Genomic DNA, 26,391 nt, shown 5'->3' on the forward strand with positions numbered 1-26,391 from the left:
ATGAATAAGGGCAGGAAGCATAGACTTTGAATCCTGGCATCTTTAGCAGAATCCACTACCTAGATGCAGGAGCTGGGGTCGGGGAGTATGTTTGGCAGGAAAAACCACTGAAGTGGAGTCCCACTGCTAGGAGTTACCAAAGTACAACGAAAAACAATAAAATCCTAACTATGAATGAAAATAAGAACTGTTTTTGTAAATTTTTTTGAAAACGTGTCACTAAGAACAAGAGGTCAGCAGAAGCTCCAACTCAGACCATGTGGCGTTGAGAAGGAACTGGAGCTGCAGAAGGTCTGCCTCGCCCTTTACCACCACTGGCGAAGCCATATGGCAATATAAGGACACATGCGTAGACAGCTGAGCAATGATACTTTGAAAATCTCCGGCTCCAGGCGCATGTGCATCACCCTCAGTGGAATATAGTAGAGACCATCACTTGCAGAAAGAGGAAATAATTAAAATCACAATGGACCAAACTATGTTGCTAGTCTTGAATAAAACACTGTTAAATAAAAGTATTAATATTCTTTTGAGATTTTTACTTTACCCCTCAAACACTTTGGAATCCCTAATAATCCATGGTATCTGAAATTTTTCAAAGCTCCATTTTATTAATATCTGAAAGGACTAAGTGTGACAATATGTTTAAAGAAGAATCTCAGGCATCACAATTAAATCCTTACAAAAGCAAATGCTTGATTGTTAATTCAAACCAAAAGTATTACACATTCATCACTTTTAGAACATATGTGTTAATGGGAAAGCCAAAAGAAGACAGGAGGCAGAATATTCACCAGAAGAATGAGACCATTCTGTATATGTGAGCAAGTTCAAATTGGCTTAGCAATTATGAAGCTCTACAATTATTTATTTCCTGCACAGAACCTATTTTATGCCTGAAAGAATGCACAAAAACAAGGGAATTCAAAATATGTAACAAATGATTTAATTATTTTGGTAGTGACCCAGCTTCCTGATTATTATATAAAATTAAAGCAGAAAACAAAGAAGTGGACCTAATTATGGGTTACAAAAGATAGGTGAGGTAATATCTTTTATTGGAGAAACTTCTGTTGGTGAGACACACAAGCTTTGGAGTACTTTAAAGTTATTGTTTAGTTAAACAAAAGTACCAGAAATGCTATACCAATTAGTTATACTATGAGAACAACTGAATCAAGAAGACAAACTGGCAATCTTGCACTTCAGTTTAGGGAGGGTGAAGGAGAAGCTATTTCCAAAATGGATATTTTCCAGTGACAGCATTTTCCATATGAAAGATTCCATATTCAAAGTAGAAATTTCTGTAGGTCCACGTGTGAAGTCTTGCCAAGGATACAAAGTCTATGCAGAATGCTAGCAGAGCTAGAGCAGCAGAGACCAATGAACTGTTAGAGGCCTGTATCTTTAGGGAAGACTCCAGCTATAATAAGGTCTTCTTTACCGCCCAAAGTGAGTTATCATTTGGAGTGGATGTAGACAGCTATTCTTCATTTTAATCTTTCACCAGGCAAGAATGAAGTGATGCTTATTAGAAGAGGGAAGTGCATTTAAGAATCAACTGAGACATTGCTTCTACCTTCCACTGCAGACCTAAAGCCACCATTTGTCAAAACGGTACCAACCCTCTGTGTCCTATCTGACTCCCCACTAAACATGGATGACCAGACAGCATCAGTATCTAAAAAAGTCTTTTTTCACCTCTGGCTCACTAGAAAACTTCTGTCCCTTTCTCAGAAATGAAGACCTGGCCACACCGATCCATGAATCTGTCACCTCCAGGTTGGATTACTGTAATTCACTGTATCTGAAACTGAATGTGAAGACAATGCACAAATTCCAGCAAGTACAGAATGTGGCTGCCCCCTTCTGCATGGCTTAGAGTGCTGTGAACAATCAGACCCATGCTTCAGCCCATTAACTAACTCCCAGTCAATTTACACTGCAGTTTGAGGTTTTGGTCCTAATATTGAAAACAATTAATGGATCAAGCCCAGCTGCGATAAAGACTGAATTTTGAATTACAAACCACCATACCAACTGCGCTCCTCCAGGACAAGATAGATCACAAAGGCCAGGACAAAGGTGCAAGAGACCTGGGGACAAAGCATTCTTAATGAAGGGGATCTTGTAAAGGATAAAGATAGATTCCCTGGTGTCTGAATCTAACCATCGGAACCATCTACATTTTCATTAAGTTTCTGGGGACTAAAGAGAGACTGTGGGCTTGTCTAGTCAGTGAGTTTGTGCACATCAAGCTCTGCTGTAAATCACTTAGATTTACTCTGCTTTGAAATGGGAATAGATCAAAGTGCACTAGGAAACTCTGAGTATGCAATATCAGAGTCCACACAGCCTGTTTGTGCACACCATACTAGTGCACTGTAGATTTATTCTCCAGTTTCTATTCATTAACTCACCATCTAAACTAGCCCTAAATGAGAAAATCCATTATTGGAAGTGTAAACTCTCATATGTGAAACTTAGGACTCTCCTATGGCAGATGAAAGTATGTGACCACTTCAGCCACAGACATTAGAAAGTCTCCTGCAGACAAAGAGCTAGCCATTAGAAGGATTTTGCCGGTACAGCTATGCCAGTATAGCTATACCATCAGAGCCTGTTAGTGAAGCTGCAGTTTATAACAGCATAAGAAGATTTTTTGTCAGTACAGGTAAACTGTAAACTGCCTTCTCAAACAACATAAGCTATATTGGCAAAATGACTCTTGCAGGTATAGCTGCATCAACACAGGGGGGCATGCCAACATAGCTATGTTGGTCAGGGGTGCAGATTTTTTCACGCCCCTGACCAAGATAGCTATGCTGACAAATCTTTGTAGTGTACACTTGGCCACAGTCACTAGGGTTGTTGAAAGTCTTCACTCTCAGGCCATGGCTACACTGGCGCTTTACAGTGCTGCAACTTTCGCACTCAGGGGTGTGAAAAAAACACCTCCCTGAGCGCTGCAAGATACAGCACTGTAAAGCCTCAGTGTAAACAGTGCCGCAGCGCTGCTCGCAGCGCTGCAAGCTACACCCGTAGAGGATGTGGAGCACGTGCAGCGCTGGGAGAGCTCTCTCCCAGCGCTGGTGCTGCGACCACACTCAAAACTTCAAAGCGCTGCTGGCAAGTGTAGTCGTACCCTCAGTCTACTTTTCTTTATCCATCTGATCAGTCTTTTGAGATCTATCAATTCTTGTAATCCTCCCATTTTTTAAGAACAATGAAGATGGAGCACACACCAAAGGATCATTGTTCTGAGGAAACTGGCTTTATTAAGAGAGGGAAAGAAGAACAGATGCAGGGGAGCATTCAGCTCCAGGGAATAACAGTAGCAGAAAACTTCTAGTATTATCTGTCAAAGATTGTGAGGGCTCAAGAATCTTGAAAGTGAGCAGTCCTGCCTTTTAGAAAGATGGCTGGTTGATGGCACATCCTAGAGCAGTCATGCTAAGATTTTGCAGGTGCTTCTGATCTTTGTGTTGTTCTACAGTTTCATGACCTTCCTTAGAACAAGGAGTTGCACTTCTTTCAAAATGTTTATTGAAGAAATAGTCTTGAGTTTTGCAAAAGGGACAAGCCCAAGTACTTTTTCTAAGACTTGTCTAAGTGTTATTCCAAATAAGCACCTTCATGGAAAATTAGGTGAAACAATTTGATGGGTTGCAGAAGAGAATAAAATGGAAATACTAAAGAACAAGGAGGAATTCCATAAACACTTTAAAGAAAGAATGAGGATTAAATATTTGTCACCAATAAATGAAGTGGATTTATGCATTTTAGTTAAAAGACCCCATGTGTAGCTCTCTCAACTCTTTTTGATGTTTGAGAGATTAACTGTTGAAGAAAAAACAATGGACAAGAAACTTTCAATCGGTGTTTTTAAATGTAAATATTTTTGTGATTTTAAATTTGAAAAATATATTCTCATTAATTACTTTCATCTCACACAATGTATCTTGTTATGTATAAACCGCTACAGTACTATTCAATTTAAATTCAGGGAAACTAACTGATCCAGCAGTAGGAATCAGCCTCCCTGAAACATTACTGATTCTTGAGAAGATTATATCACTGCACCATCTTTTAGTCATATAATATCACATATTTCAAAGAACAGCTATAGTTTCCTACTCACCTCTTCAAAGGTACTTCTGACAACTTAGATCTAGAGTTCATAAACAACCTCAGTTTCATGTTGACAATATCTCCAAGTACCTAATAGAAACAAGAATTTTTCCATATTAAAAATGGGTTTTGGTAGTTATCAAACTTCCTTGGCATTGAAAACAAACTATTCTCTTGACAAATCTTTTTTCCACTGTGATGGGGTGTATTAACTCCACACTAGAACTGAAGGGGTTAAGGGGTAGTGCTCGGCCCAGGTGACTCCATTCCCCTGAACCTGCAGAGCATGCTCCAGCTAGAGCAAGGGGCTTTAAATGGAGCCAGACAAATCAGATGGGGGAAGATGAGAGAACAGGGCAGATCTGCCCTGAGATCTCCTGACCAAAGTTGCTACAGAAGTCTCCACTGGGAAGGGAGGGACTACCTCAACAACTCCCAAACTGTGTATCAGTAGATGGGGTCATGGATCCAACAGGCAAGATTTGGTTTGTGAGACAATGATGTCTGCCCGCAAACATGTCTGGGCCTACTCCACAAATGTCTCACCTCCTGGCTTGACATTTGTAGAGCAGATCCAGGCTGTGTGGAGCTGGCTGTGCGAACGCCGCTCTGTCATTAGCACCACCCAGCTAAGTAAGCATCCATGTGAGAGACTTGAATCCAGAAGATTCTTATTTGTGGGCAGCAAGCTTATCAACAGAGCATTCTCTCTGCTTGAGCTGATAAGAGTGTATGCATTTTCTGAAATGGGAATCTGCAATGTCTTGTAAACTCCTTAAGGCAGGGCTCATATCTTCTTTTATGCGACCCAGAGTACCCTATAGGCATTCAGTAAAGAATTGTTTTAAATCACTGTCTCCGTGCTGCAAACTCCTGGCTGACAATGAAATTATTTAGCCTCCCACATAGATGACGACTGAGTATCTCAGCCAGATGAAGCAACAGTTTGAAACCTGTTCCCCCTGATTTGGACATGTCAAAGTCTGACTGTGTGTGAAATCCCTTTCACTGCAAGCCTGATGCCATGGATTTGCCAAAAGCTCAAAACAAAGAGCTCATCAAAATTTCCTACAATCGAGCCTGAGAGGAACATATGTCCAACTTTCTCTCCCAGAGGTCTGGTTCACTGTCAAGAATGACTATACTGCACTCTCAACACATGCCTTGAAACTGATGGTGACATTTGCAAGCACATGTGTGTGTGAAGGTGGATTCAATGCACTTGTGTCCATCAGGTCACAATATCCATCTACCACTGATGTCACACCAGAGATTAGATGTGCAATTTCTAACGTGTTGCCAGACTTGGGGAAGCTGTGTTGCAACATGCAAGACTATGTCTCACATTAAAGAGCACTAAATAACATGCTGAATGGGCAAATTCCTTGAATTGCTTGGTCGCTGTGTTGACTGTGCTGTTTGGGGTCACAGGAAACAGTAAGTCTCAAAATGGGGTCATGCAGGCAAAAAGTTTGGGAACCCTGGGCTGAAGACTGTTACCCCTGCTTTTTTTCCCTTTTGCTATCTTAAGCTAGACTTTGAGACTGTAGAGGGGGATGGATGGTAGGAAGTGGCCCAGGGAGGCAGTCTTGAGGTATGCCCTGCCGCCTGACATTGGTTGTCTCTCATAGGGCCCTCGGTCAGAGTCTGGTGGAGTGGAAGGGCTTGGGGTTCCCTAACCAACACCCTTCCATCCCTCTCAGGAGTAAAGAGAAGACAGACATTGGAAGCCTTGTGGCAAGGGGGAACCTCCTACAGGGGCTAGGAAACAGACTGAGGCTCCTTTCATTTTAAGGACACAGGACCCTCTAGAGTTCATTGGACACAGATACTGCTAAAAGGGAAGTTGAGATAAATTGGGCTCAGCTGTCACCCACCAAAAGGCAGGCCATCCCAGTTCTGGAGGAGTTGCCAACAGGAGGCACCAGAAGCCCAGGGGGAACACTAGGTGATGCCACTGCAAAGCTCAGCCTCCTTTCAAACCCTCTCTAAAGCTTCAGTAACAATCAGTATATATCTTAAGAATTAAGAAAGATTATTGTCAGTTAATTTAGGTAAAATATAGACCTGCCCTAAAATTAGTTCTGATCCAGCATGGAATAGCCTCCATAATCTAAATTTTAATACTTTTTTCTCCAAAATATTAATTTTTTTTTTAGAAACAGCTGTTGTCTTCATTTCCTTGCATTATGTATTAAAACTTTTTTTAATCTGTACCTTCCAGTTTAAAGCTAATGTTTTCTCTCTTATGAAATCTGTTGGTTCTGCAACAGCAAAGTAGCTAACTTTCAAGAATTATGCTGATATTACCAATGATGGATAAGTGATGTGTAAGACACTTCATCCCACAATTTTTGAAGTATTTCCACCTAGTCTCTTATTTCTTTCTATCTGTTTGTAGTCATTTCTAATGCACACATCTCCATAGTACTGGTACCTAGGTGCTATATAAAAAATGAGAATAATACTTCTTGCTCACATTTCTTTTGTTTTGTGGACAACTCATGGTTTAATGCTGAATTCTCTGGTGATTATATAAAGGAAAGCAGATAAATATAACAGCAATTAAAACTGGAAGGTTAACACTGTTCAGAGTCATAAGGTTGTTTTCTAGTATACTTAGGCTGCATTTGATTCAAGGAATCTAGCTCGGCTTACTAAGGCCATGTCTACATCTAAAATTTTGCAGCGCTGGTAGTTACAGCTGTATTAGTACAGCTGTATAGGGCCAGCGCTGCAGAGTGGCCACACTTACAGCAACCAGCGCTGCAAGTGGTGTTAGATGTGGCCACACTGCAGCGCTGTTGGGCGGCTTCAAGGGGGGGTTCGGGGAACGGGAGAGCAAACCGGGAAAGAAGACCAGCTTCGCCGCGGTTTGCTCTCGCGTTCCCCGAACCCCCCTGCAAACCGCAGGGAAGGAGACCAGCTTGCTCGGGGTTCCGTGAACGAGAGAGCAAACCGGGAAAGGAGACCCGCTTCGCCGCGGTTTGCTCTCGCGTTCCCGAACCCCCTGCAAACCGCAGGGAAGGAGACCTGCTTGCTCGGGGAACGGGAGAGCAAACCGCGGCGAAGCTGGTCTCCTTTCCCGGTTTGCTCTCGCGTTCCCGGAGCCACCCAGCAAACCGCAGGGAAGGAGACCTGCTTGCTCGGGGTTCCGGGAACGAGAGAGCAAACCGGGAAAGGAGACCAGCTTCGCCGCGGTTTGGTCTCGCGTTCCCCGAACCCCCCTGCAAACCGCAGGGAAGGAGACCAGCTTGCTCGGGGTTCGGGGAACGAGAGAGCAAACCGGGAAAGGAGACCCGCTTCGCCGCGGTTTGCTCTCGCGTTCCCGAACCCCCTGCAAACCGCAGGGAAGGAGACCTGCTTGCTCGGGGAACGGGAGAGCAAACCGCGGCGAAGCTGGTCTCCTTTCCCGGTTTGCTCTCGCGTTCCCGGAGCCACCCAGCAAACCGCAGGGAAGGAGACCTGCTTGCTCGGGGTTCCGGGAACGAGAGAGCAAACCGGGAAAGGAGACCAGCTTCGCCGCGGTTTGCTGTCGCGTTCCCGGAGCCACCCAGCAAACCGCAGGGAAGGAGACCTGCTTGCTCGGGGTTCCGGGACCGAGAGAGCAAACCGGGGAAGGAGACCAGCTTCGCCGCGGTTTGCTCTCGCGTTCCCGGAGCCACCCAGCAAACCGCAGGGAAGGAGACCTGCTTGCTCGGGGTTCCGGGAACGAGAGAGCAAGCCGGGGAAGGAGACCAGCTTCGCCGCGGTTTGCTCTCTCGGTCCCGGAACCCCGAGCAAGCAGGTCTCCTTCCCTGCGGTTTGCAGGGTGGCTCCGGGAACGCGAGAGCAAGCCGCGGCGAAGCTGGTCTCCTTCCCCGGTTTGCTCTCTCGTTCCCGGAACCCCGAGCAAGCAGGTAAGGAGAACCGCTTGCTCGGCGGTTCGGGGAACGAGAGAGCAAACCGGGAAAGGAGACCAGCTTCGCCGCGGTTTGCTCTCTCGTTCCCGGAACCCCGAGCAAGCAGGTCTCCTTCCCTGCGGTTTGCAGGGTGGCTCCGGGAACGCGAGAGCAAACCGCGGCGAAGCGGGTCTCCTTTCCCGGTTTGCTCTCTAGTTCCCGGAGCCCCGAGCAAGCAGGTCTCCTTCCCTGCGGTTTGCAGGGTGGCTCCGGGAACGCGAGAGCAAACCGCGGCAAAGCTGGTCTCCTTTCCCGGTTTGCTCTCTCGTTCCCCGAACTGCCGAGCAAGCGGTTCTCCTTACCTGCTTGCTCGGGGTTCCGGGAACGAGAGAGCAAACCGGGAAAGGAGATCAGCTTGATTACCAGAGGCTTCCTCCTTCCACGGAGGTCAAGAAAAGCGCTGGTAAGTGTTTACATTGGATTACCAGCGCTGGATCACCAGCGCTGGATCCTCTACACCCGAGACAAAACGGGAGTACGGCCAGCGCTGCAAACAGGGAGTTGCAGCGCTGGTGATGCCCTGCAGATGTGTACACCTTCAAAGTTGCAGCGCTGTAACTCCCTCACCAGCGCTGCAACTTTCTGATGTAGACAAGCCCTAAGTGTCACACTTTCCTCAGACTAGTTTTTGGATTATCTGGAACTCCTAACTGTGCCTTTGTAACCTAACAAAAGCCTGTTCATCTTCTTATAGTCTTAATACACAACAATTTTAAGTTTCTCCAATACAGTATCATGAGACTAGTTTGAAGTGATTACCAAATGATACAAGGTATTGAAAGCATTCTGTTTTTTTACCAGAGCACACAAATCATGAATGATTTTGCTTAAACTGCTCATAAATGCTTGGGACACTAATCATTTACTGGGGGATGACTCCTTAATTTTTTTGTTGCACTACGTAACACATAGGATTTATGCCATGGATAGTTACCATTATTATTATTTGTAGAACACCGAGAAAATGTTTGGTGCTTTACAAAACAAAATATAAATATAAACCCAGCACAGAAGAGCTTACGGTCTTGATGCCAGACATATACAAGACAAGATACCCAGAGATGACCCAACTTAGAATCTTTTCCCTTTGGGTTTTATATATGTATGTGCTTGTTTAAACAAATACACTCTTCTGGAGAAGGTGTAATGGTTTAACATTTGTAGGGCATAATGAAATAGGCAGAGCTGAATAGTTTTTCAATAGAAAATGCAGTTTCTGAATATTTTTATTTGGTTTGCTGAACTGACTCAAAATGTTTTGTTTTGACTCATTTCAACATTAAACTGCAACTCACCTCTTGGGAGATGAAGTTCAGGTCCCCATTCTCTCCTGGGCTGGGCTCCCTAGGTGGGTGGCATCTTTCATGATGCAAAGCAGCCTTTCCTTTGACTAAGTGGCGTTGTGCATCATGAGAGTTACACAGCTGCAGGTACATCACGGGAGATGTATTTGAGCCAGGGAGTCCAGTTCATAAAGAAGACCAGGAACATCAGACCTGAACTACAACTTTCAGGAGGCAATGTACCACAATAGGAAAATACAGTTTGTGCATCAACCCAAAACAAAAATATTTTGATTCAGAAACATCATAATTTTTCATTCTGATTGGAAATGCTAAAGCTTAACATTTCATCACTTCTGAACTGAATTTTTCAGAACAATTTGTTCTCTGACAAATTGATATTTGGGACAAAAACAAATGTTCAAATATCAGAATTTCCCATGAGATCAAAATTTTGCTTGGCTTCATCCTCAGGAGAGTTATGAGTGAGAAGCAAGTGGGAGTCCAGTGTACCAAGATTAGAAGGACATCCTACGCACTGGGAACATCATGGAAAAATGCATGAAAATGGGAGTTGAAAAAAGAAACAACTGTGTGAGGCTTGCATCATTTTCAAGGGGAAGGAGGTAAAACAGACTGCAACAGGAATCAAGACAGGATAGGGCAAAATTGTAGAGGGCCTTGAAGTCAAAGCAAGAAATTTAAATGTCATATGGGTGGTCTTAAAGGTATGGCATAATATGACTCATGAGAAAGGAAGGTAATTTTAGCAGCTTTGTATCCACAGTATTCTCTCTCAAGATCAGGGCTTCTCAACCATTTTCTTTCTAAGGCCTGCCCATCCATAGTCCACCTGTGCCAGAACAATTGTTTTTCTGCATATCCAGTAGATTAAAAGTTATATTAAATTTGAAGTCATACAGTTAAACACACATACACACAATATAAAAAAGAAATGGATAATATAAATACACAAATAAAAAACTAAATATTAAGTTTAAATACTAATATGCCTGTATTTTCCCCACTGAGCAGGGCTGAAGCCCAAGCCCAAGCCCAAGCCCAAGCCCTGCTGCCTGGGGCTCCCTATGGCGTGGGGCCCCAGGCAATTGCCCTGCTTGCTCTCCCCTAATGACTGACCTGCTGAAGTCAGTAGGTTTCAGCATATCATGCACGAAAATTAACACATTCTCTGGTTAAGGAAAAAAAAAGTCCATGTGTCCAGACAGAGCAAGGAGAAACAGCATTTATTTTCTGTATTCTCTGATTTATTTTAGCAGATCCCCTGAAACCTCCTCAAGGCCCCCCAGGGAGCCATGAACCCCCAGTTGAGAACCACAGCTCTAGATAATCAACAGTTACACACAACAGAGGATTGTTCTTGGTTATTCTTAGTAGCACTAGCCACCCGAAGGAACATCCATTCAAGCACTGAAATTAGGTTAGATTTTATGGATATATCTTCCAATGAAGACATTCATTTTTTATATTGTTAAATGTATATTTGACCGTTTTAAGTTAAATTAGTCTCTCAGATAAATGTTAGGCTGTAATTTTTTTTTTTTTTTTATATTTCAGGTACATAAATATATTTCATGCCAAAATAAGAAAAAGAAAAACATGCTTAGTACAAGATAAAGTACACAAAACTACAAAATTAAAAGAAATTGTCATTGTCTTACAATCAATAAATGTGCCATCTTCTGTGCTTCTCTTGTTAAAGGATCAACAATAGCAATAACATCATAGAATGGTTCATTCTGTTGAGGATCTATTTTTACTATGCTGTTAAAAAAGATGTAAAACATAAGTGAAATGAAAAATTCTAAATTAAACTTGTGAAAATAACAATCAACAAGTTTTCTTAGTTCTGAATTTATCATATTTTTAGCACTTTACATCACCTTTAAGAATTTTTCAATATAAGATATTGCTCCAAACATACATCAGAGTCTCCTTGTAAAGTGTCCAGAAAAGCATAATATTAACAGAAATACTCACTTTTTTGTTCATTATAAACCTTTCATGCAAGCAATATCAGCCAGAATCTTCCTCAGGTTTCCATCACCACAGTGTAGTGGTGTGGCTGCCTATTGAGCGTTCCTTTGGAGCTGACTTTGGGACTCCTCCCACTGTAGATGGTTGGAAAACTTTTCATCCTGTTGCTTTTGCAAAAGTTGCAGGAGGAAGGTCTGGGTCTTTTGCTACTGATCAGCTCACAGACAGACAATTTTCTCCATCCGTCCTATATCCATTTTGCTCCTTGGGGGAGGCAGAGGGGGGGTCTTTGATCCTACTGACTACACAAGTTTGTGGCTGCCTACTGAGCACCTCCGCATAGCCAGGGGTTGCTTTACAAGCATCCTCCCCTATTACCCACTCAAATACTCCAGATAGTCTATGTTGTAAGTCACAGTAGCCCTTTCTTGGGCTAGTTTAATGTCAAATAAAATTTACACAAACCTCAGAAAACTTAGTCATAAAATAATCCAAAAAGTCTTTAATATAATGTCCAAAATCATAAGCTCAATCTTAAGTCACCAGTCTCCAGCCCCACTTTATCCCTTTCTCTATCCTGAATCATCAGATTTTGAAAGTATCAAGAGTCAACAGTGACAGAAATTTGATTTAAAACATTAATAAAAATGGAAACTCGGTAATGTTAAATATAATAGAATGGAGGAACTTGTTTGTCCCTCCTAGACAAGAATTTGTTTTGACAAACTGGATTAAAAAGGAGATAATGTATTAATCATAGCTCCTTGATTAGAGGAAGCTGTAGACATAGGAATGAATAGTAGGCTCTCATTAAATGCATATGATAATAAATCATGCATTGTAAATACGATTAGTGGATTTCCACTATTTTTCACTAAACAATGTATCAGTTAGGTGCTGCCAGGAGTGTAGCCAGTGCGAGTGATGTTTTACATCCTACAGTCCCATGAGAGAATACTATGTCATCTCAGTAATCCACAAAATTCAATAATCTCTACTGGGTCTTTCCATATCAGTGCAGATTACTGAGGTTCTCTTGTAGCTGTAGTTTTCCTGCTATTTTGTTTAACTACTTTCAGGTTTTTAAATTAGTAAGTAAATATAATGTACTGATTCATCTTCTTCTCTCCCAGTACCCCCACTTCCACTCAATATAATTCTATTTGTCACCTTTTTCAGTGTTGATTAGAAATAGATAAAATGTGTCAATCTTTTACCATTACTGACCAATATACTAGTAATGAAATTAAGATGGACTGTGTTGCTCATTGGTTTCCTGAATTGTCTGTAAAATCAGTTTCTTCTTTTAACACTACAAAATGTTTATTGAAGTTCTAGAAGATTGCATACAGTACCTGAAGCATTAATAACATTTAATATTAAGATGCCATAGCTATATATGCATTATGATGACAGACTGAACTTACCTGTGTTGCTCTTTGAGAAATTCAACATTTTGTCTAATGACTGTTTTAGGCAATGAAGAGAGAAGCGCATCCACTTTCATAATCAAATCACTGCCACTAGTACAATAAAACAAACTTAGTTAATATGTGATTTTTCTAACAAAAAGGGAATAAAAGATTAAATTTCAATGTATATCTGTGTGCATAAAAGACTATGTAAAATATGATTTCTTGCTGTTGTTCACTGAAAAATTCCCTCTGACAACTCCCATGAGCAGCCACAGCTAATCAGTCCATCTTTTGGCTGCATCTTATTTATTCCTAGAGTTTCCGTGCCATTTTAACTGAATTTTTAACTGTTTTATCTCCATCATTAATTTTCTTCTGTCATTTAAAAAACAAACAAACTACAGTTAGCTACCACTGATACTGATATGAGTGCAGTGCTTAGTCAGGATCATGAAACAGGGCATATGACTGTAAAATCAAATGGGATGGAGCAGGAATTTACCCTATGTGAGAAAGAAGTGTTAGCATTAATTTGGGCCCAACAACACCGGGAATATTTGATAGGACTGTCCCCAGTGTTTCTTAAAACACCCCACTCTCTGGTAAAGTATGTGCTGACAGGAAAGACTAATGATGGCCATGTTTCTAGCTCCCGAATAGCTAGGTGGACATTAACATTATTAAATAAAAATGTGAACGTGGAAAAGGTGTCAGTTCTAGCTCCAGTTTCATATGGTCTTATGGCAGAAAAGGAACAGCACGAGTGCTCCCTGCTTGGAATCCCACCAGAGGACTGTTTATTGTTCCGAGGTGAAGCACTGTTAGGGGATAGAAAAAGTGGATGTAATCTGGTTTGTAGATGGGTCTAGCTACTATAATGAAGGAAAACCATACACAAGATATGTTGCAGTAAGGGTGTCAGATGGGATTGTTTCTAGGGAACAGTGTATATCTCACTTAGCACAAGCAGCAGAAACTGTGGCAATGGCAAAAGCACTGGAAAATACACCAATAGATAAGAGGGAGCTATCTTCACAGATTCTGAGTGGGTATTAAGAATTGTAGTAGACTGAATGCCCCAGTGGAAGAAAAGAGGAATGAGATCAGCAGATAACAAGCCTGTTGCACATGCTGGGTAATTATCTTATCTTTGACACTTAGCACAGCAGAGAACAGAGCCAGTAGAAATGGGAAAGATAAAGGCTTACAAGAAAGACACAAAGGAGGCTCAGTAAAATAACGGGGAAAATGAGGAAGCTAAGACAGGAACCAAGGAGGGACATTGTGGCAGCCACAACTCCCAATTAGCGCCAATAGCAGGCGGGCACAAAACAGAAGAAATAGATCTAATATCCCTACAGAAAAGAGATCCAGAAATGAAAAGGCTTGTAGCTAAAGTGGAACATCAAGGGTGGAAAACTTGGCAGCATGATACAGGATTGGTTCTAGCCACCAAAATGAGAGAAAATATGCCAATGTCAGTTGCCTCAACTGAAATAAGTTCTGAGATGATAACCCTAAGCCATAATAATGGACACCTGGACATGGAGAAAACTCTCAGCAAAACGCAAGCAGCAGGGTGATCCCCAAATATGAGACCTGATATAGAGCAGTATGTAAATAATTGCTTGCCTTATGCTTCCAGTAATGTAGATACTAGATTGGTAAAAGGACCCTTCGGTCACCAATGAATGCAAATTGATATTAGCTCATTAGATAAGACTGCAAAAGGGAATATATGTTGCCTAGTAATAGTGGATGCATTTACAAAAAGGGTTGAAGCGATACCCACATGAAACTGTTGGGTCTAAACTTTTGGTGAACTTTGGAGCAAAAAAAAAAACCACCCAGACTGGCCGTCTCTGCATAATCCTTTCTGAACCTTTTTTTGAACAAAGCACTGACCTGCAAACTACTCATGACACCCCCTTCCTCAAGTAGCCATTAGCCTTTATCTCTATGCATTTACTTGTTAAACTTGCTTTTCCTGTAAAATCTTGATTGATTATGCATGACCATTATCTTTTATTAATCACTTTGTTTACTTCTGTGTATAAATATTGATGCTCACCCCTAATAAAGGGGCCACACTTATTCTAAAGCTTTTGGGGTAGTGTGAGCCCGTTGATCAACGCATTGCTGTCTGGTCTCTGACAGAATTGTGTGCCCAAATTCCAACTCCGCACGAACTTGGGTGTTGGAGAGGTGAGTGAGGACTTGCTTTATTACCTAACAATTTGGGGGCTCGTCCGGGATTCCTTCTGGTGCGGTACCTCTGTCCAGTGGTCAGACCACTCATATATGAATTGGCAAGGCGCCACAGGAGATTTCTCCCAGCCAATTCAATATTGAGGGGTCGTGTATTGGACAGCAGGGTAAACGCCAGTTGGAGGGCTCCTGTCAGACACCATGGGTCAAGGGACTAGCGTGCCTCTTGAGAGTCCGTTGGGGATTGTAAATAAGTTATGGAACGAAGGGAAACTCCCAGTACAGACAGGAATGTCTAGGAAGAAGTTGTACACACTATGTGTAAGGAATTGGACTGGGTATACCGCGGTATTGGCCGACTCGGAGATGAGGTGGCCTTCGTATGGCTCTTTCGAACAGGCTGCCTTAAGAGGAGTAAAGAGCCAGATCGAAAAAGACCATCCGGGACAGTTATGTTACTGGTTTTGTTGGGACACAGCAGCAGAGCTGTGGAAATCTTTAAAAATTATGGCAGTCAGGTACTCTCCCGAGAGTGAACCCCCTCCAGGTTATTTCGATGAAGGGTGTAGACCACGGCGTGTTTTGACTCGTCAGCTGGTCCCCTCTGCACCTGCCCCTATTCCTCCGCAGGGGGACTCTCTCCTTGTAGCAGAGGGGAATCTGCAGGATCCCAGATTGGAATTTGTGCAGAAGGATGAGGAGGAATTGGAGGGGCAAACCTCGGGAGGAGTAGTTACTAGGCTTAGGTCCAAGCAGGTACAGCAGGGTGCATGCCCCCCCCCCCTGAGGATAGCCCAGAGGATGTCTCCGTCAAATCTCTTGCGAATAATAAAAGTATGGTTATAGAGATGCCTTTACAGGTGCACGATCAACCTTATATGGGCAATGATGGACGATTGCAACATGCTAGTATTGTGGAATATAAAGGATGGCTAGAATGGGATTTGAAAGAGTGGGGACAGTTGTCAGGGTCTTTTGGGGAAAATCCCCGAAAGATCATAGAACTTCTAGAAAGATTGTTTTTAAGTTATAATCCTACTTATACGGATGTGGATCAGTTGTTAAGTAGAGTTTTGACCGGAGAAGAACGTAGTAGATTGTGGATGGCAGAAAGGACATGGGGAGATAGCAATGCAGCTAATTTTACTTGGATGGATAGGCGGGATCTGGCCGCTGGCTGGAATCCCCTAGACTGGACTCAGCTAAGGCTGACTCAGCTGCAAACAGACCGAGAGCGATTGTTAGAGAGACTCAAGGAAATGGCTCGCCGCTTGCCTAATCAGGCTAAGTTCATGCAGATTCGGTAGGAATCTGATGAGCCGCCCAGAAAGTTCTGGTCGAGGCTATTGGAGGGGGCCCGAATGTTCACTCAGATGGATCCTGAGAGAGAAGCAGACCACCCTACTCTTATTTCATTTTTTGTGAATCAGTCGGTGCCCCCTGTAAGGGATTACTTCTTAAAGTTTCGCCCTGGTTGGGGAGGTGAGTCAGTCACTTCAGTGTTGGAAGTAGCTGATTTTGCCTGGGAGAAAGAAAGGGAAAGTAGTAAAAAGAAAGAGAAAAAGGAAGAATATAAGCTGATGGCTTTAGCTTTTCACGGTGGTGTTCGAGGCAAAGGCCGTGGCCGTGGCAGGGGATTCCAGGGTGCCCGGGGAAGAGGGTCCTGGCGACCCCAGCCATCAGGAAATTGTTTTCAGTGCGGACAGCCTGGTCACTTTAAACGTGAATGCCCCTGGGGACGCCCAGAGGGTCTGGTTGCATCCGCAGATGCTTATACAAGTGAGGAATACACCCCTGCACCACCAGCTCAGCCCATCCCCCAGGCCTGGATCAACTACGGGAAACAGCAGCAGCCGCAGCAAACTCAGCCTCCTCAATGACGGTACCCCGGGGGCGAAGGCAAACAATGTGATGGTCTTATTTCCTTAATGTCTTTAGCCGGCTCCTTTCTCACTTTCTCCCCTCCCAGCAAAGAGCCTCGTTTAACCCTTTCAGTCCAGGGACTGCCTGTCTCTTTCCTCATTGATACTGGGGCTACTTTCTCTCTTTTAAATCATGCCCCCTCTCCCTGGCTATCCTCTGAGGTTAAAACTGCGACTGGGGTGGAGGGCAACCCACAGTCTCTGGGACTCACTTTGCCTTTGAATGTTATTTATGCTGATAAATGTTTTTCTCACCGTTTTCTTTTTTCCCCAGCTTGTCCGATCCCTTTGATGGGCCGGGATTTACTCTGTAAGCTTGAGGCTACTTTAACCTGCACTCCTGAAGGGGTAGGATTATTGATGACAGTGTTAGGAGATTCGGCCCCTACTCAGGGTAATTGGGAAACACCTCTCTCTCTCTCCCCTGACCTCACTGACTTGCCTTCAACCCTCTGGGGAATTTCTGACACTGATGTTGGCCTGCTCCTTTCGGCAGAGCCCGTAAGGATTCAGGTAAAGCCTTCCTTAACCCCCCCGTCAGTCCCTCAATACCCCCTGTCTCTGGAAGCCCGGGAGGGCATCCGCCCCATTATTGAGGGATTCATTGCACAAAAGCTAGTCCGCCCTCAGCGCACTCCCTGTAACACCCCTATACTGCCTGTCAAAAAGCCTCCTAAAAAGGACGGAGACCCTGTTCGTTGGCGCTTTGTACAGGATCTACGAGTTGTTAATCAGTATGTGGTCCCTCTTCATGCAGTAGTTCCTGACCCAGCTACTATCATCAGCCAAATCCCCTGGGATGCTGAGTGGTTCACTGTTATTGACTTAAAATCAGCTTTTTTCAGCATTCCTGTGCACCCAGACTCTCAGTATCTCTTTGGTTTCACCTGGGAGGGACAAAGTTATGTCTGGCAACGACTTCCTCAAGGCTACAGAGACAGCCCCACGATTTTCAGCCAGTGCCTCCGCCACGACTTGGAAGGTTTCACCAGTCCGCAGGGATCCACATTGGTCCTATACGTAGATGACATCCTATTAGGTAATCGCGAAGAAGCTGCCCTCCGCATCGATGGTAAGGCACTTTTATTATACCTACACACCAGAGGCCACAAGGTAGACCCTAAAAAGATTCAGTGGGTCTCACAGAAGGTCCGATATCTGGGCTTCCTGTTAACCCCAGAAGGAAGACAGATGGACCCAGCCCGCATAAAGACTATTCAAAACTGCCCTCTACCGAACACCAAGAAACAACTTCGAGGTTTCTTAGGATTAATTGGCTTCTGTCGCCCCTGGTTGCCGTCCTGCGGGGAGTTAAGCAAACCGCTCCACCGACTCACTGCTAACCTTGCTCCTGACCCTTTGCAGTGGTCCCCGGACACTATTCAAGCCTTTCAGTTACTCAAGGACAGTGTGGCCTCCTCCATGTCTCTCCGCCCCCCCAATTACAGCAAACCCTTTCACCTTTTTGTCCACGAGAGGGGCGGAATTGCTAGTGGTGTCCTTACCCAGCTGAGCGGGCCCCACCATTTCCCGCTTGCTTTTTACTCTCAGCAAATCGACCCTGTCGCTCAGGGAACCCCATCCTGCACCCGGACTCTGGCAGCAGCTGCCCTGCTGATCACAAAGGCAAAGAGCCTAACCCTGGGTCATTTTACCACGGTTTGGACCTCTCATGCCTTGTCAGCCCTTCTGCGTAGGGGCACAACCCAAGTCTTTTCGGCCCATCGTCAGCAACAGCTAGAGGCCGAACTCTTAGAAGACACTAACCTAATTTTTGAAAGGTGTGGACCCCTTAATCCAGCTACCTTGCTTCCTGACCTGCCAGTCCCCCAGGACCAGCACGACTGTGTGGAAGTAGTTTACAGCATCTTACAGATAAGAGACAACCTGTTTGACGTGCCACTGGACAACCCCGATTGCATCCTCTTCTCGGACGGAAGCTCCTTCTATGTTGATGGCAAGCGTTTCACTGGTTATGCTGTCACCTCTGAATGGGACATTCAAGAGGCCGCCTCACTGCCAGGCAACTGGGGAGCCCAAGCCGCTGAACTCTATGCCCTGGCCCGAGCTTGCCAGTTGGCCGCTGGTAAGACCGTTACCATTTTTACTGATAGCAAATATGCTTTTGGAGTTGTGCATTGTCATATCCACCTCTGGAAGTTTTGAGGTTTCCAGACAGCTGCCGGTAAACCCATTCAGCACCTCCCCCTCATCCACAAGCTTTTGGACGCCCTCCAAAAACCCTCTGTCCTGGCTGTAGTTCACTGCCGGGCCCATACTAAAGATAGCAGCCCCGTTACCCGTGGGAATGCCCTGGCTGACGCCTCCGCCAAGAAGGCTGCCACCTTACCTTTAGCCATGCCCACATTGGCTATTGCAACCTCCTCCTTTACTCCACCGCACCCCGTACCAGTACCCGCTGCTGAACTAAAATCATGGGAAAGCCTCGGGGCCACTCTGGTCAAAGGGACCTGGCTTATGCCAGATGGCCGAGCCTGCCTCCCTCGCTCCACGTACCCCGTGGCAGTTCGCTGGCACCATGATAAAGGGGGTCACTATGGCACGCACGCCCTCGTGGACACTATCGCTCGCTTTTGGTATGCTCCAGGCATTCAACCCTATTGCCTATCAATAGTGAAAGCATGCAGCACATGTCAGCGTAATGGACCTGCTCCACCTCTTAACAAAATTAAGGGTGGAAGACCTCCGCCTGCTGCTCCATTTCAACATCTTCAAATTGATTTTGCAGATATGCCAAAGGCTTTTGGGAAAAAGCACCTCCTTGTTTTGGTTTGCCCTCTGACTTCCTGGGTCGAAGCTTTTCCTACTGCTAATTGTACTGCTGCCACAGTGGCGAAGATTCTCCTTAGAGATATTGTACCCCGTTTTGGCATCCCTCTTGTGCTCGACTCAGATCGCGGACCTCACTTTACTGGTCATGTCCTTGGCCATTTAGAACAAGGACTGGGCATTTCACACTCCTTTCATACACCCTACCACCCCCAGTCTAGCGGGAAAGTTGAGCGTATGAATAGGGAACTTAAGTTTACATTGGCTAAATACTGTCAGGAAACAGGATTAAAGTGGCCTCAGGTACTTCCCTTGGTCCTGTTTCACCTTCGTACTCGCCCAACCCGCGCATTGGGATTATCCCCCTTTGAACTGCTCTATGGACACCCCCCTTTCAAAGGCGGGGCGCTACCACGTGCTGATGTTTCACTATTGGGAGGGGATCATATGACTGCGTGTCAGTTTCTCTCCCTACAGGCTCGCCTCCGTACCCTTTGGAAAGCCTCGCAGTTTTCCCAGACCGTGCCGCTGGAGGAACAAATCCACCCGTTCCAACCAGGGGACTTCGTCTGGGCCAAAAAGTTCGTTCGTGACGACACCCTCCAGCCAAGGTTTACTGGACCCCACCAGGTTCTTTTGACAACCCAGACTGCAGTGTTCCTGGAAGGACGCAAATCTTGGATCCACCACTCCCACGTCAAGCCAGCCGTAGTGGACCACAGTGACGGACCAGCAGCTCTTGTCACCACTGAGGACACTGCCTTCGACCAGTGGACCAGCTTACCTCTCTCAGACATTAGACTTAAATTAACTCGAAAAAAATGAGAGGACCCTTTATTCTGACAACTGTATGTTTTTTATGCTTTTTTAGTTTATTTTCTGCTTATGAAGATAATGCTTTTATTAGATATTCCCACGAGGTTAAAACTCGTATTTTAGGAAATAGAAGTGATTGCTGGGTATGTACTCAATTTCCAGTAAATGCAGCACAGGGACTCCCCTTCACACCCATTCCCCTAACCACTGCTAATATGACTTGGATGCCACCGACTAGAATAAAAGATCCAGTCCAACCCAATCTTACATGGGACAAAACAGAAGTGCCAATTAACAAATATCTCAGGGTAACCAATCAAACAGGATCACTGTGTTTTGTTAAAGAAAAAGGGTCAACTTTTGTGGGAACAAGTAAATGCAACATATATTTTAATGGCACCGCCTTTAGTAAAAATCTTGGCTTCAAGCCTTGCGCATCCCACTTATCCCATATGTGGATCCCTCACCCCGATCCAACCTTTTTAACTTTTTCATGGAGGGGCAGGTTTTCAGAGTCAGTTTTTAAAAAGACCTGCTCAGATCTCGAGGGTGTCCAACTAATTGTTAAAGGATACACAATTGCCTTCTACAACTGCTCAAGCAGTACTACACTGCCCTTTGAGGACAACACTACCAAATTGTGCCTCTGCAGTTCACACAACGACCCCTCTGCGTTACCGGGGGAACAGTGGTACAACGGGTGGTGGGTTACCTCCTACTTTGAGAAATGGAATACCCAAAACGCATTATATGGAACATACTGGGTGTGCGGGCCCAAGGCTTATTATTTTCTCTCCCCTGATTGGGCAGGGTCATGTTATTTGGCATGGCTAGCACCGCCTTCTCGGATCTCCCTCACTCCCCCTCATTTTCCCCACGTTCGTAACATCCGTGAAACTGACAGAGATATTAATCTCCGTGATGGTTTGTCCTGGCAGCGGTGGGCTGGTCACACTAGCTTGAAGGGTGCCATCATCCGTCTACAGGGACTATTAGAATCTTTGACCAATGAAACTGCATCCTTATTTGAGAATCAGGCCGGGGAAATGTCCCAGCTGCGCCAGTTGGCTTTGCAAAACAGAATGGCTTTAGATATGATGTTAGCAGCCCAGGGAGGAACTTGCGCCCTCATAAATGAAGAATGCTGTGTTTTTGTAAATGACACCTACTCTGACACTTTTCAACGTACCAAACACCTAAGGGAAATGGCTAAAAACTACTCCTCTGGCCAGCCACCTTATGATTGGTGGGGAGCCTTATGGAATTGGCTGCCCGGATTTGGGTGGGTTAAAAACCTCTTGGTGGGTGTTGTTGGGGCCATGGTAGTCCTTATAATACTGTGTTGCTGTATTCAGTGTGTCCCCTCCCTCATAAACTCATGTAAGTCAGTTTATTCTTTTCCCACTTCAGCTAAAAGCCTTACTCTCTTCGAATTGGCCCAGGCTGAAATTGCCAAGCGGCCCTTGAGATCTTGAAATAGGGTGTAGCTTTTTGATTAATAGTTATCTCAAAGCTACAAATGGAGGAATGTTGGGTCTAAACTTTTGGTGAACTTTGGAGCAAAAAAAAAAACACCCAGACTGGCCGTCTCTGCATAATCCTTTCTGAACCTTTTTTTGAACAAAGCACTGACCTGCAAACTACTCATGACACCCCCTTCCTCAAGTAGCCATTAGCCTTTATCTCTATGCATTTACTTGTTAAACTTGCTTTTCCTGTAAAATCTTGATTGATTATGCATGACCATTATCTTTTATTAATCACTTTGTTTACTTCTGTGTATAAATATTGATGCTCACCCCTAATAAAGGGGCCACACTTATTCTAAAGCTTTTGGGGTAGTGTGAGCCCGTTGATCAACGCATTGCTGTCTGGTCTCTGACAGAATTGTGTGCCCAAATTCCAACTCCGCACGAACTTGGGTGTTGGAGAGGTGAGTGAGGACTTGCTTTATTACCTAACAAAACAATACTGACCTAACTACAGCCCACATCATAGCTGAGCAAATAATAACATGATGGGATGTTCCCCAAGAGATTGATTCTGATCAACGATCACATTTTGTGGGCAAAACCACAAAGGGACTCTGCCAAACATTTGGTATTAAGCAAAGATTACATAGAGCAGGACACTCTCAACGCTCAGGACAGGTAGAAAGAACGAAGAGAACAATAAAAACTGTCCTGAGGAAGGCGGTATATCAGCAAGGTAAGGATTGGGACCAGAAACTCCCACTAATCTTAATGGTAATTAGCAGAACTATAGCAGTACATGGCATAACTTCATTTAAACCTATGACTGGGAGAGATATACAGTTTCCTGGACAATGGTGGGTAACCAGAGTGCACCCAGATGAGCTGCAGCCTAGAATGCAGACAGATCAGTGGATGCAGCTGCTGCTAAAATCTGTAGCAGATACTAACAGGCAAGTGGCAGTAGCAGTTAAAACAAATGCAAGGCAAATGGACTTGAGTGGCCGGTGGGGCCCCTCTTTGGGGAGGCTAGCCCCTGGCTCCGCCCCTTCTGCCCATGCTCCCCCCAGGGCCGGAGTCCCGAGCCCCCCGACACTGTGCAGCTGGAGCTCCGAGCCCCTCCACCCCCTGCAGCTGGAGCCCAGAAACCCCCTCTCCCCTTGCAGCCAGAGCTCTGAGCCCCTCCTCTGCCTGGAGTAGCCCCGAGTCTCCCCTCCTCCGTGGCCAGAGGAGACCCTAGCCAGCTGGAGCCCACCAGCCACACAGGAAAGCTCGTCTCCCTAGACCAAGCCGCCCCACAGGAAAGCTCTTGTCTCTTCTCTTCTGGACAGGAGCGGCTCTAGACATTTCGCCACCCCATGCACGGCATCATACCACGGAGGGCGCTCTGCCGCTCACCGGTCCCGCGGCTCCGGTGGACCTCCGGCAGGCATGCCTGCGGAGGGTCCGCTGGTCTCGCAGATTCGGTGGAGCCGCGGGACCAGCAGACCCTCCGCAGGCACGCCTGCGGGTGGTCCACCGGAGCTGCGGGACCAGCAGACCCTCTGCAGGCATGCCCCCGAAGGCACCCTGCTTGCCGCCCTCCCGGCAACCGGCAGAGCGCCCCTCGCAGCACGCCGCCCCAAGCACGTGCCTGGTGTGCTGGGGCCTGGAGCCGCCCCTGCTTCTGGAAGAAGAGCCTGAGCTTTTGATATGCACCATGCAGGTTTTAGGGTGTCTGAGGAAGCGATGTGTGTTACTCAGCATCCTGGGTTCATCAGTAATCTCCCTTGGGTCCAAGCTCCATAGCTTAAAAGGATTCAAATGGAACATTGAAGTCCCTGGAGCTGCATCCTCCTGCTACTCAGAGAAAGTATTTTAAGCCCCATCCTCCCCCGTGCTTCTACCCTCTCCAGTCTAGGCAGGACTTCTCCAGGAAGCAGGGCAGGAATAAAAGAAGCAGACCTCCCCAGCTTCTGCCCAATCACATTCTGCCCTCTTCCCTCTCTCGTCTCCCTCCCCCCAGCGTCTCCAGCATGCAGCTAAACAACTGATCCTGGTGGGCGGGAAGTGCTGGGGAGGAGCTGATCAGCAGGGCCCATGGCTGGCGGGAGGTGGTGGGGAGGAGGGGGATGAGTGGTCCCTGCTGGTGGATGCTGAGCACCTACTATTTTTTCTCCTGGGTGCTCCTGGGCTGGAGCACCCATGGAGTTGGCACTTATGGATGGAAGGATGCTAGGACCAGATATAGGACTTGTACCCTACCATTGCATGATTACATCTTGGGTGTGCCAGAATATGATCTGGGACCATGGTGACAGGTTCATGAGGTCAGAAAACTAAAATTGCCTGGGCTATGTTGGGGCTATCAACATTTGGGTCATGTCCTGTCTAATCTTCCTGAGGACTCTTGGTATGAAAGGAATTGGAAGACAGGTATACCTAATACCCATGCAATTAGAAACCTATTAGAAAAACATCTGATAGGGAGCTGTGACTGGCTCTCCCTCTGGAGCAGAATCTATGTCACTTGTTCTGGTCAGATGCAATCAGGTGTAAACCCAGGCACATCCCCCCCTGCAAAAGATACCTCACAAAATGAAGCATCTGACTGACCCTTCATCGTTGTCCAAGAATTGATGACTGAGATGGTCTGCTAAAGTGTTCTGTAGTCTGGGACTGTGCAGGGCCACTGTTGTGATGCAGTGACTGATGCACATTACCAAAGGGGGACTGCTTTCTGGCACAGCATGAGAGGCAAGTTCCTCCATGTTTGCTGATAACAGTACTTTGCTGTGGTGTCCTGGAACACCTGTACTGTGGCACTTTGAAGTACTGGGAGGAAAGCTATGTGTGTGAAACAAATGGCTGTCAGCTCCAGGATGTTTACTTGAAGATTCATCTCCTGGAAAGACCAGAAAGTGGTCCAAATGGGCTTCCCATTCTGCTGTGGACACATCTGTCATAAGTGTCATGTTGTGAAGAGATGAGGAAAAGGGTACTTCATTGCAGACGAGTAGAAGGTCCTTCTACCAACCTGAAGAGAGGACTTTCTGAGGAATCATGACTATCTATGTGGTATCTGCCAGGTAGTTGAACTGATCTCAACTACTCTTGCATGAAGCACAGGTGACATCTGGCAAATTGCATCACGTAGATGCAGGAAGCCATGTGACCCATGAGTTTTAGGCAGGTTGGGGCTGATATTCTCAGGTGAAGCTGCAGCTGGTTGATTAAATTTAGAAGGCAAGAAATCTGTCTTGTGACACATAAGCTTTTGACACTGAGGAGTTCAGCACTGCCCCTATGTACTCTGTGTTTTGAGCAGGCGTGAGAGTGAACTTGGCTTTGTTGACTCTGAGGCCTTGTTCAGTGAAAAGGCTGAAGATTATTCGGATCATATTGTTCACCGGTTGCGGTAACTGACCTCAGATAAGCCAATCATCAAGTTATAGATTGACATTAATTCCTTGCTTACTCAGGAAGGCTGCCACCATCACTAGATACTCTGCACAAGTAGTGAGATTTTCCCACATGAAACCAGAATCATTTCTTGTGGACCAGGTGAATTGCAATACGAAAGTAGGCATCTTGCAAGCTGAGAGCTGCAAACAAATCCTGAGGATTTAGAGTGGGAATTATGGATAATAGAGTCACCATTCTGAACTTGAATCAACAGATGAAGTTAAGTCATTGAGGTTCTAGGAAGGGGTGCCAACCTCTTTTCTTCTTTGGGACCAAGAAACAGAATCCCCTGCCCTGCAATTCCATAGGCATATTTCCCACTGATCTGAGCTGCAGGAGGAAATCCACTTCCTTCCTGAGGAACATCTTGTGAGGAGCGTTCTTCTGGTTTTTTTTCTGAAAAGAAGCAGCAGACAGAGCACTTCTGTGGTATTTGCACTTCCCCCAGACAGAAGAGGCACTAAGAGTATATATCATGGATAAGGACTGCTCCCTCCCAAGAGGGTCAGGTCTTGAATTCAGGAGATTTGGACTCTGCCATGTCATGACGGGGGAGGGGGAGAGAGAGAGGGGCATGTGGGCTCAAAACCCCTAAAATCTTTTTTTTTCCAATACGTCAAAAGGCTTAAAAGACTAAAACTAACAACTATAACTACCCGGCTGGAAAGATAAATTGTCTCTTATAGAGACACAGACACTGCAGAGGTTCTATCTTATAGCCAGGGCTGGCTCTAACTTTTTTGTCCCCGCAAGCAAGAAAAAAAGAGTGCCGCCCTGCCATAACACCCGCCCCCCCCCGCGAGCGCCATGCCACTGAACCCCCCCCAGCGCCGCGCTGCCGTATCCCCCGCCCCTCCAAGCGCCGTGCCGCCAAAGTCCCCACCCCCCAGTGCTGCGCCGCTGAAACCCCCGCCCCCCTTAGCGCCTTGCCACCAAAACCCCTGAGCGCCGCATCGCCAAAACCCCCGCCC

The 26,391-nt window shown here is 45.6% G+C and overlaps 1 protein-coding gene across 2 annotated transcripts in view; it reads right to left on the minus strand.

Moving 5' to 3' along the window:
• UGGT2 (UDP-glucose glycoprotein glucosyltransferase 2) overlaps positions 1-26,391 on the minus strand; it is a 292,503-nt gene that overhangs the window by 101,954 nt on the left and 164,158 nt on the right. For both annotated transcript variants that reach the window (XM_030567566.1, XM_030567556.1), the window contains 3 exons: positions 12,781-12,876; positions 11,038-11,140; positions 4,142-4,221 (listed from right to left, as the gene is read on the minus strand). In XM_030567566.1, the coding sequence (XP_030423426.1) occupies positions 4,142-4,221; positions 11,038-11,140; positions 12,781-12,876 (279 nt within the window). The remainder of the gene's footprint in view (positions 1-4,141; positions 4,222-11,037; positions 11,141-12,780; positions 12,877-26,391) is intronic.

This window comes from Gopherus evgoodei, chromosome 1, assembly GCF_007399415.2.
Source record: "Gopherus evgoodei ecotype Sinaloan lineage chromosome 1, rGopEvg1_v1.p, whole genome shotgun sequence".
Classification (NCBI taxonomy): domain Eukaryota; kingdom Metazoa; phylum Chordata; order Testudines; family Testudinidae; genus Gopherus; species Gopherus evgoodei.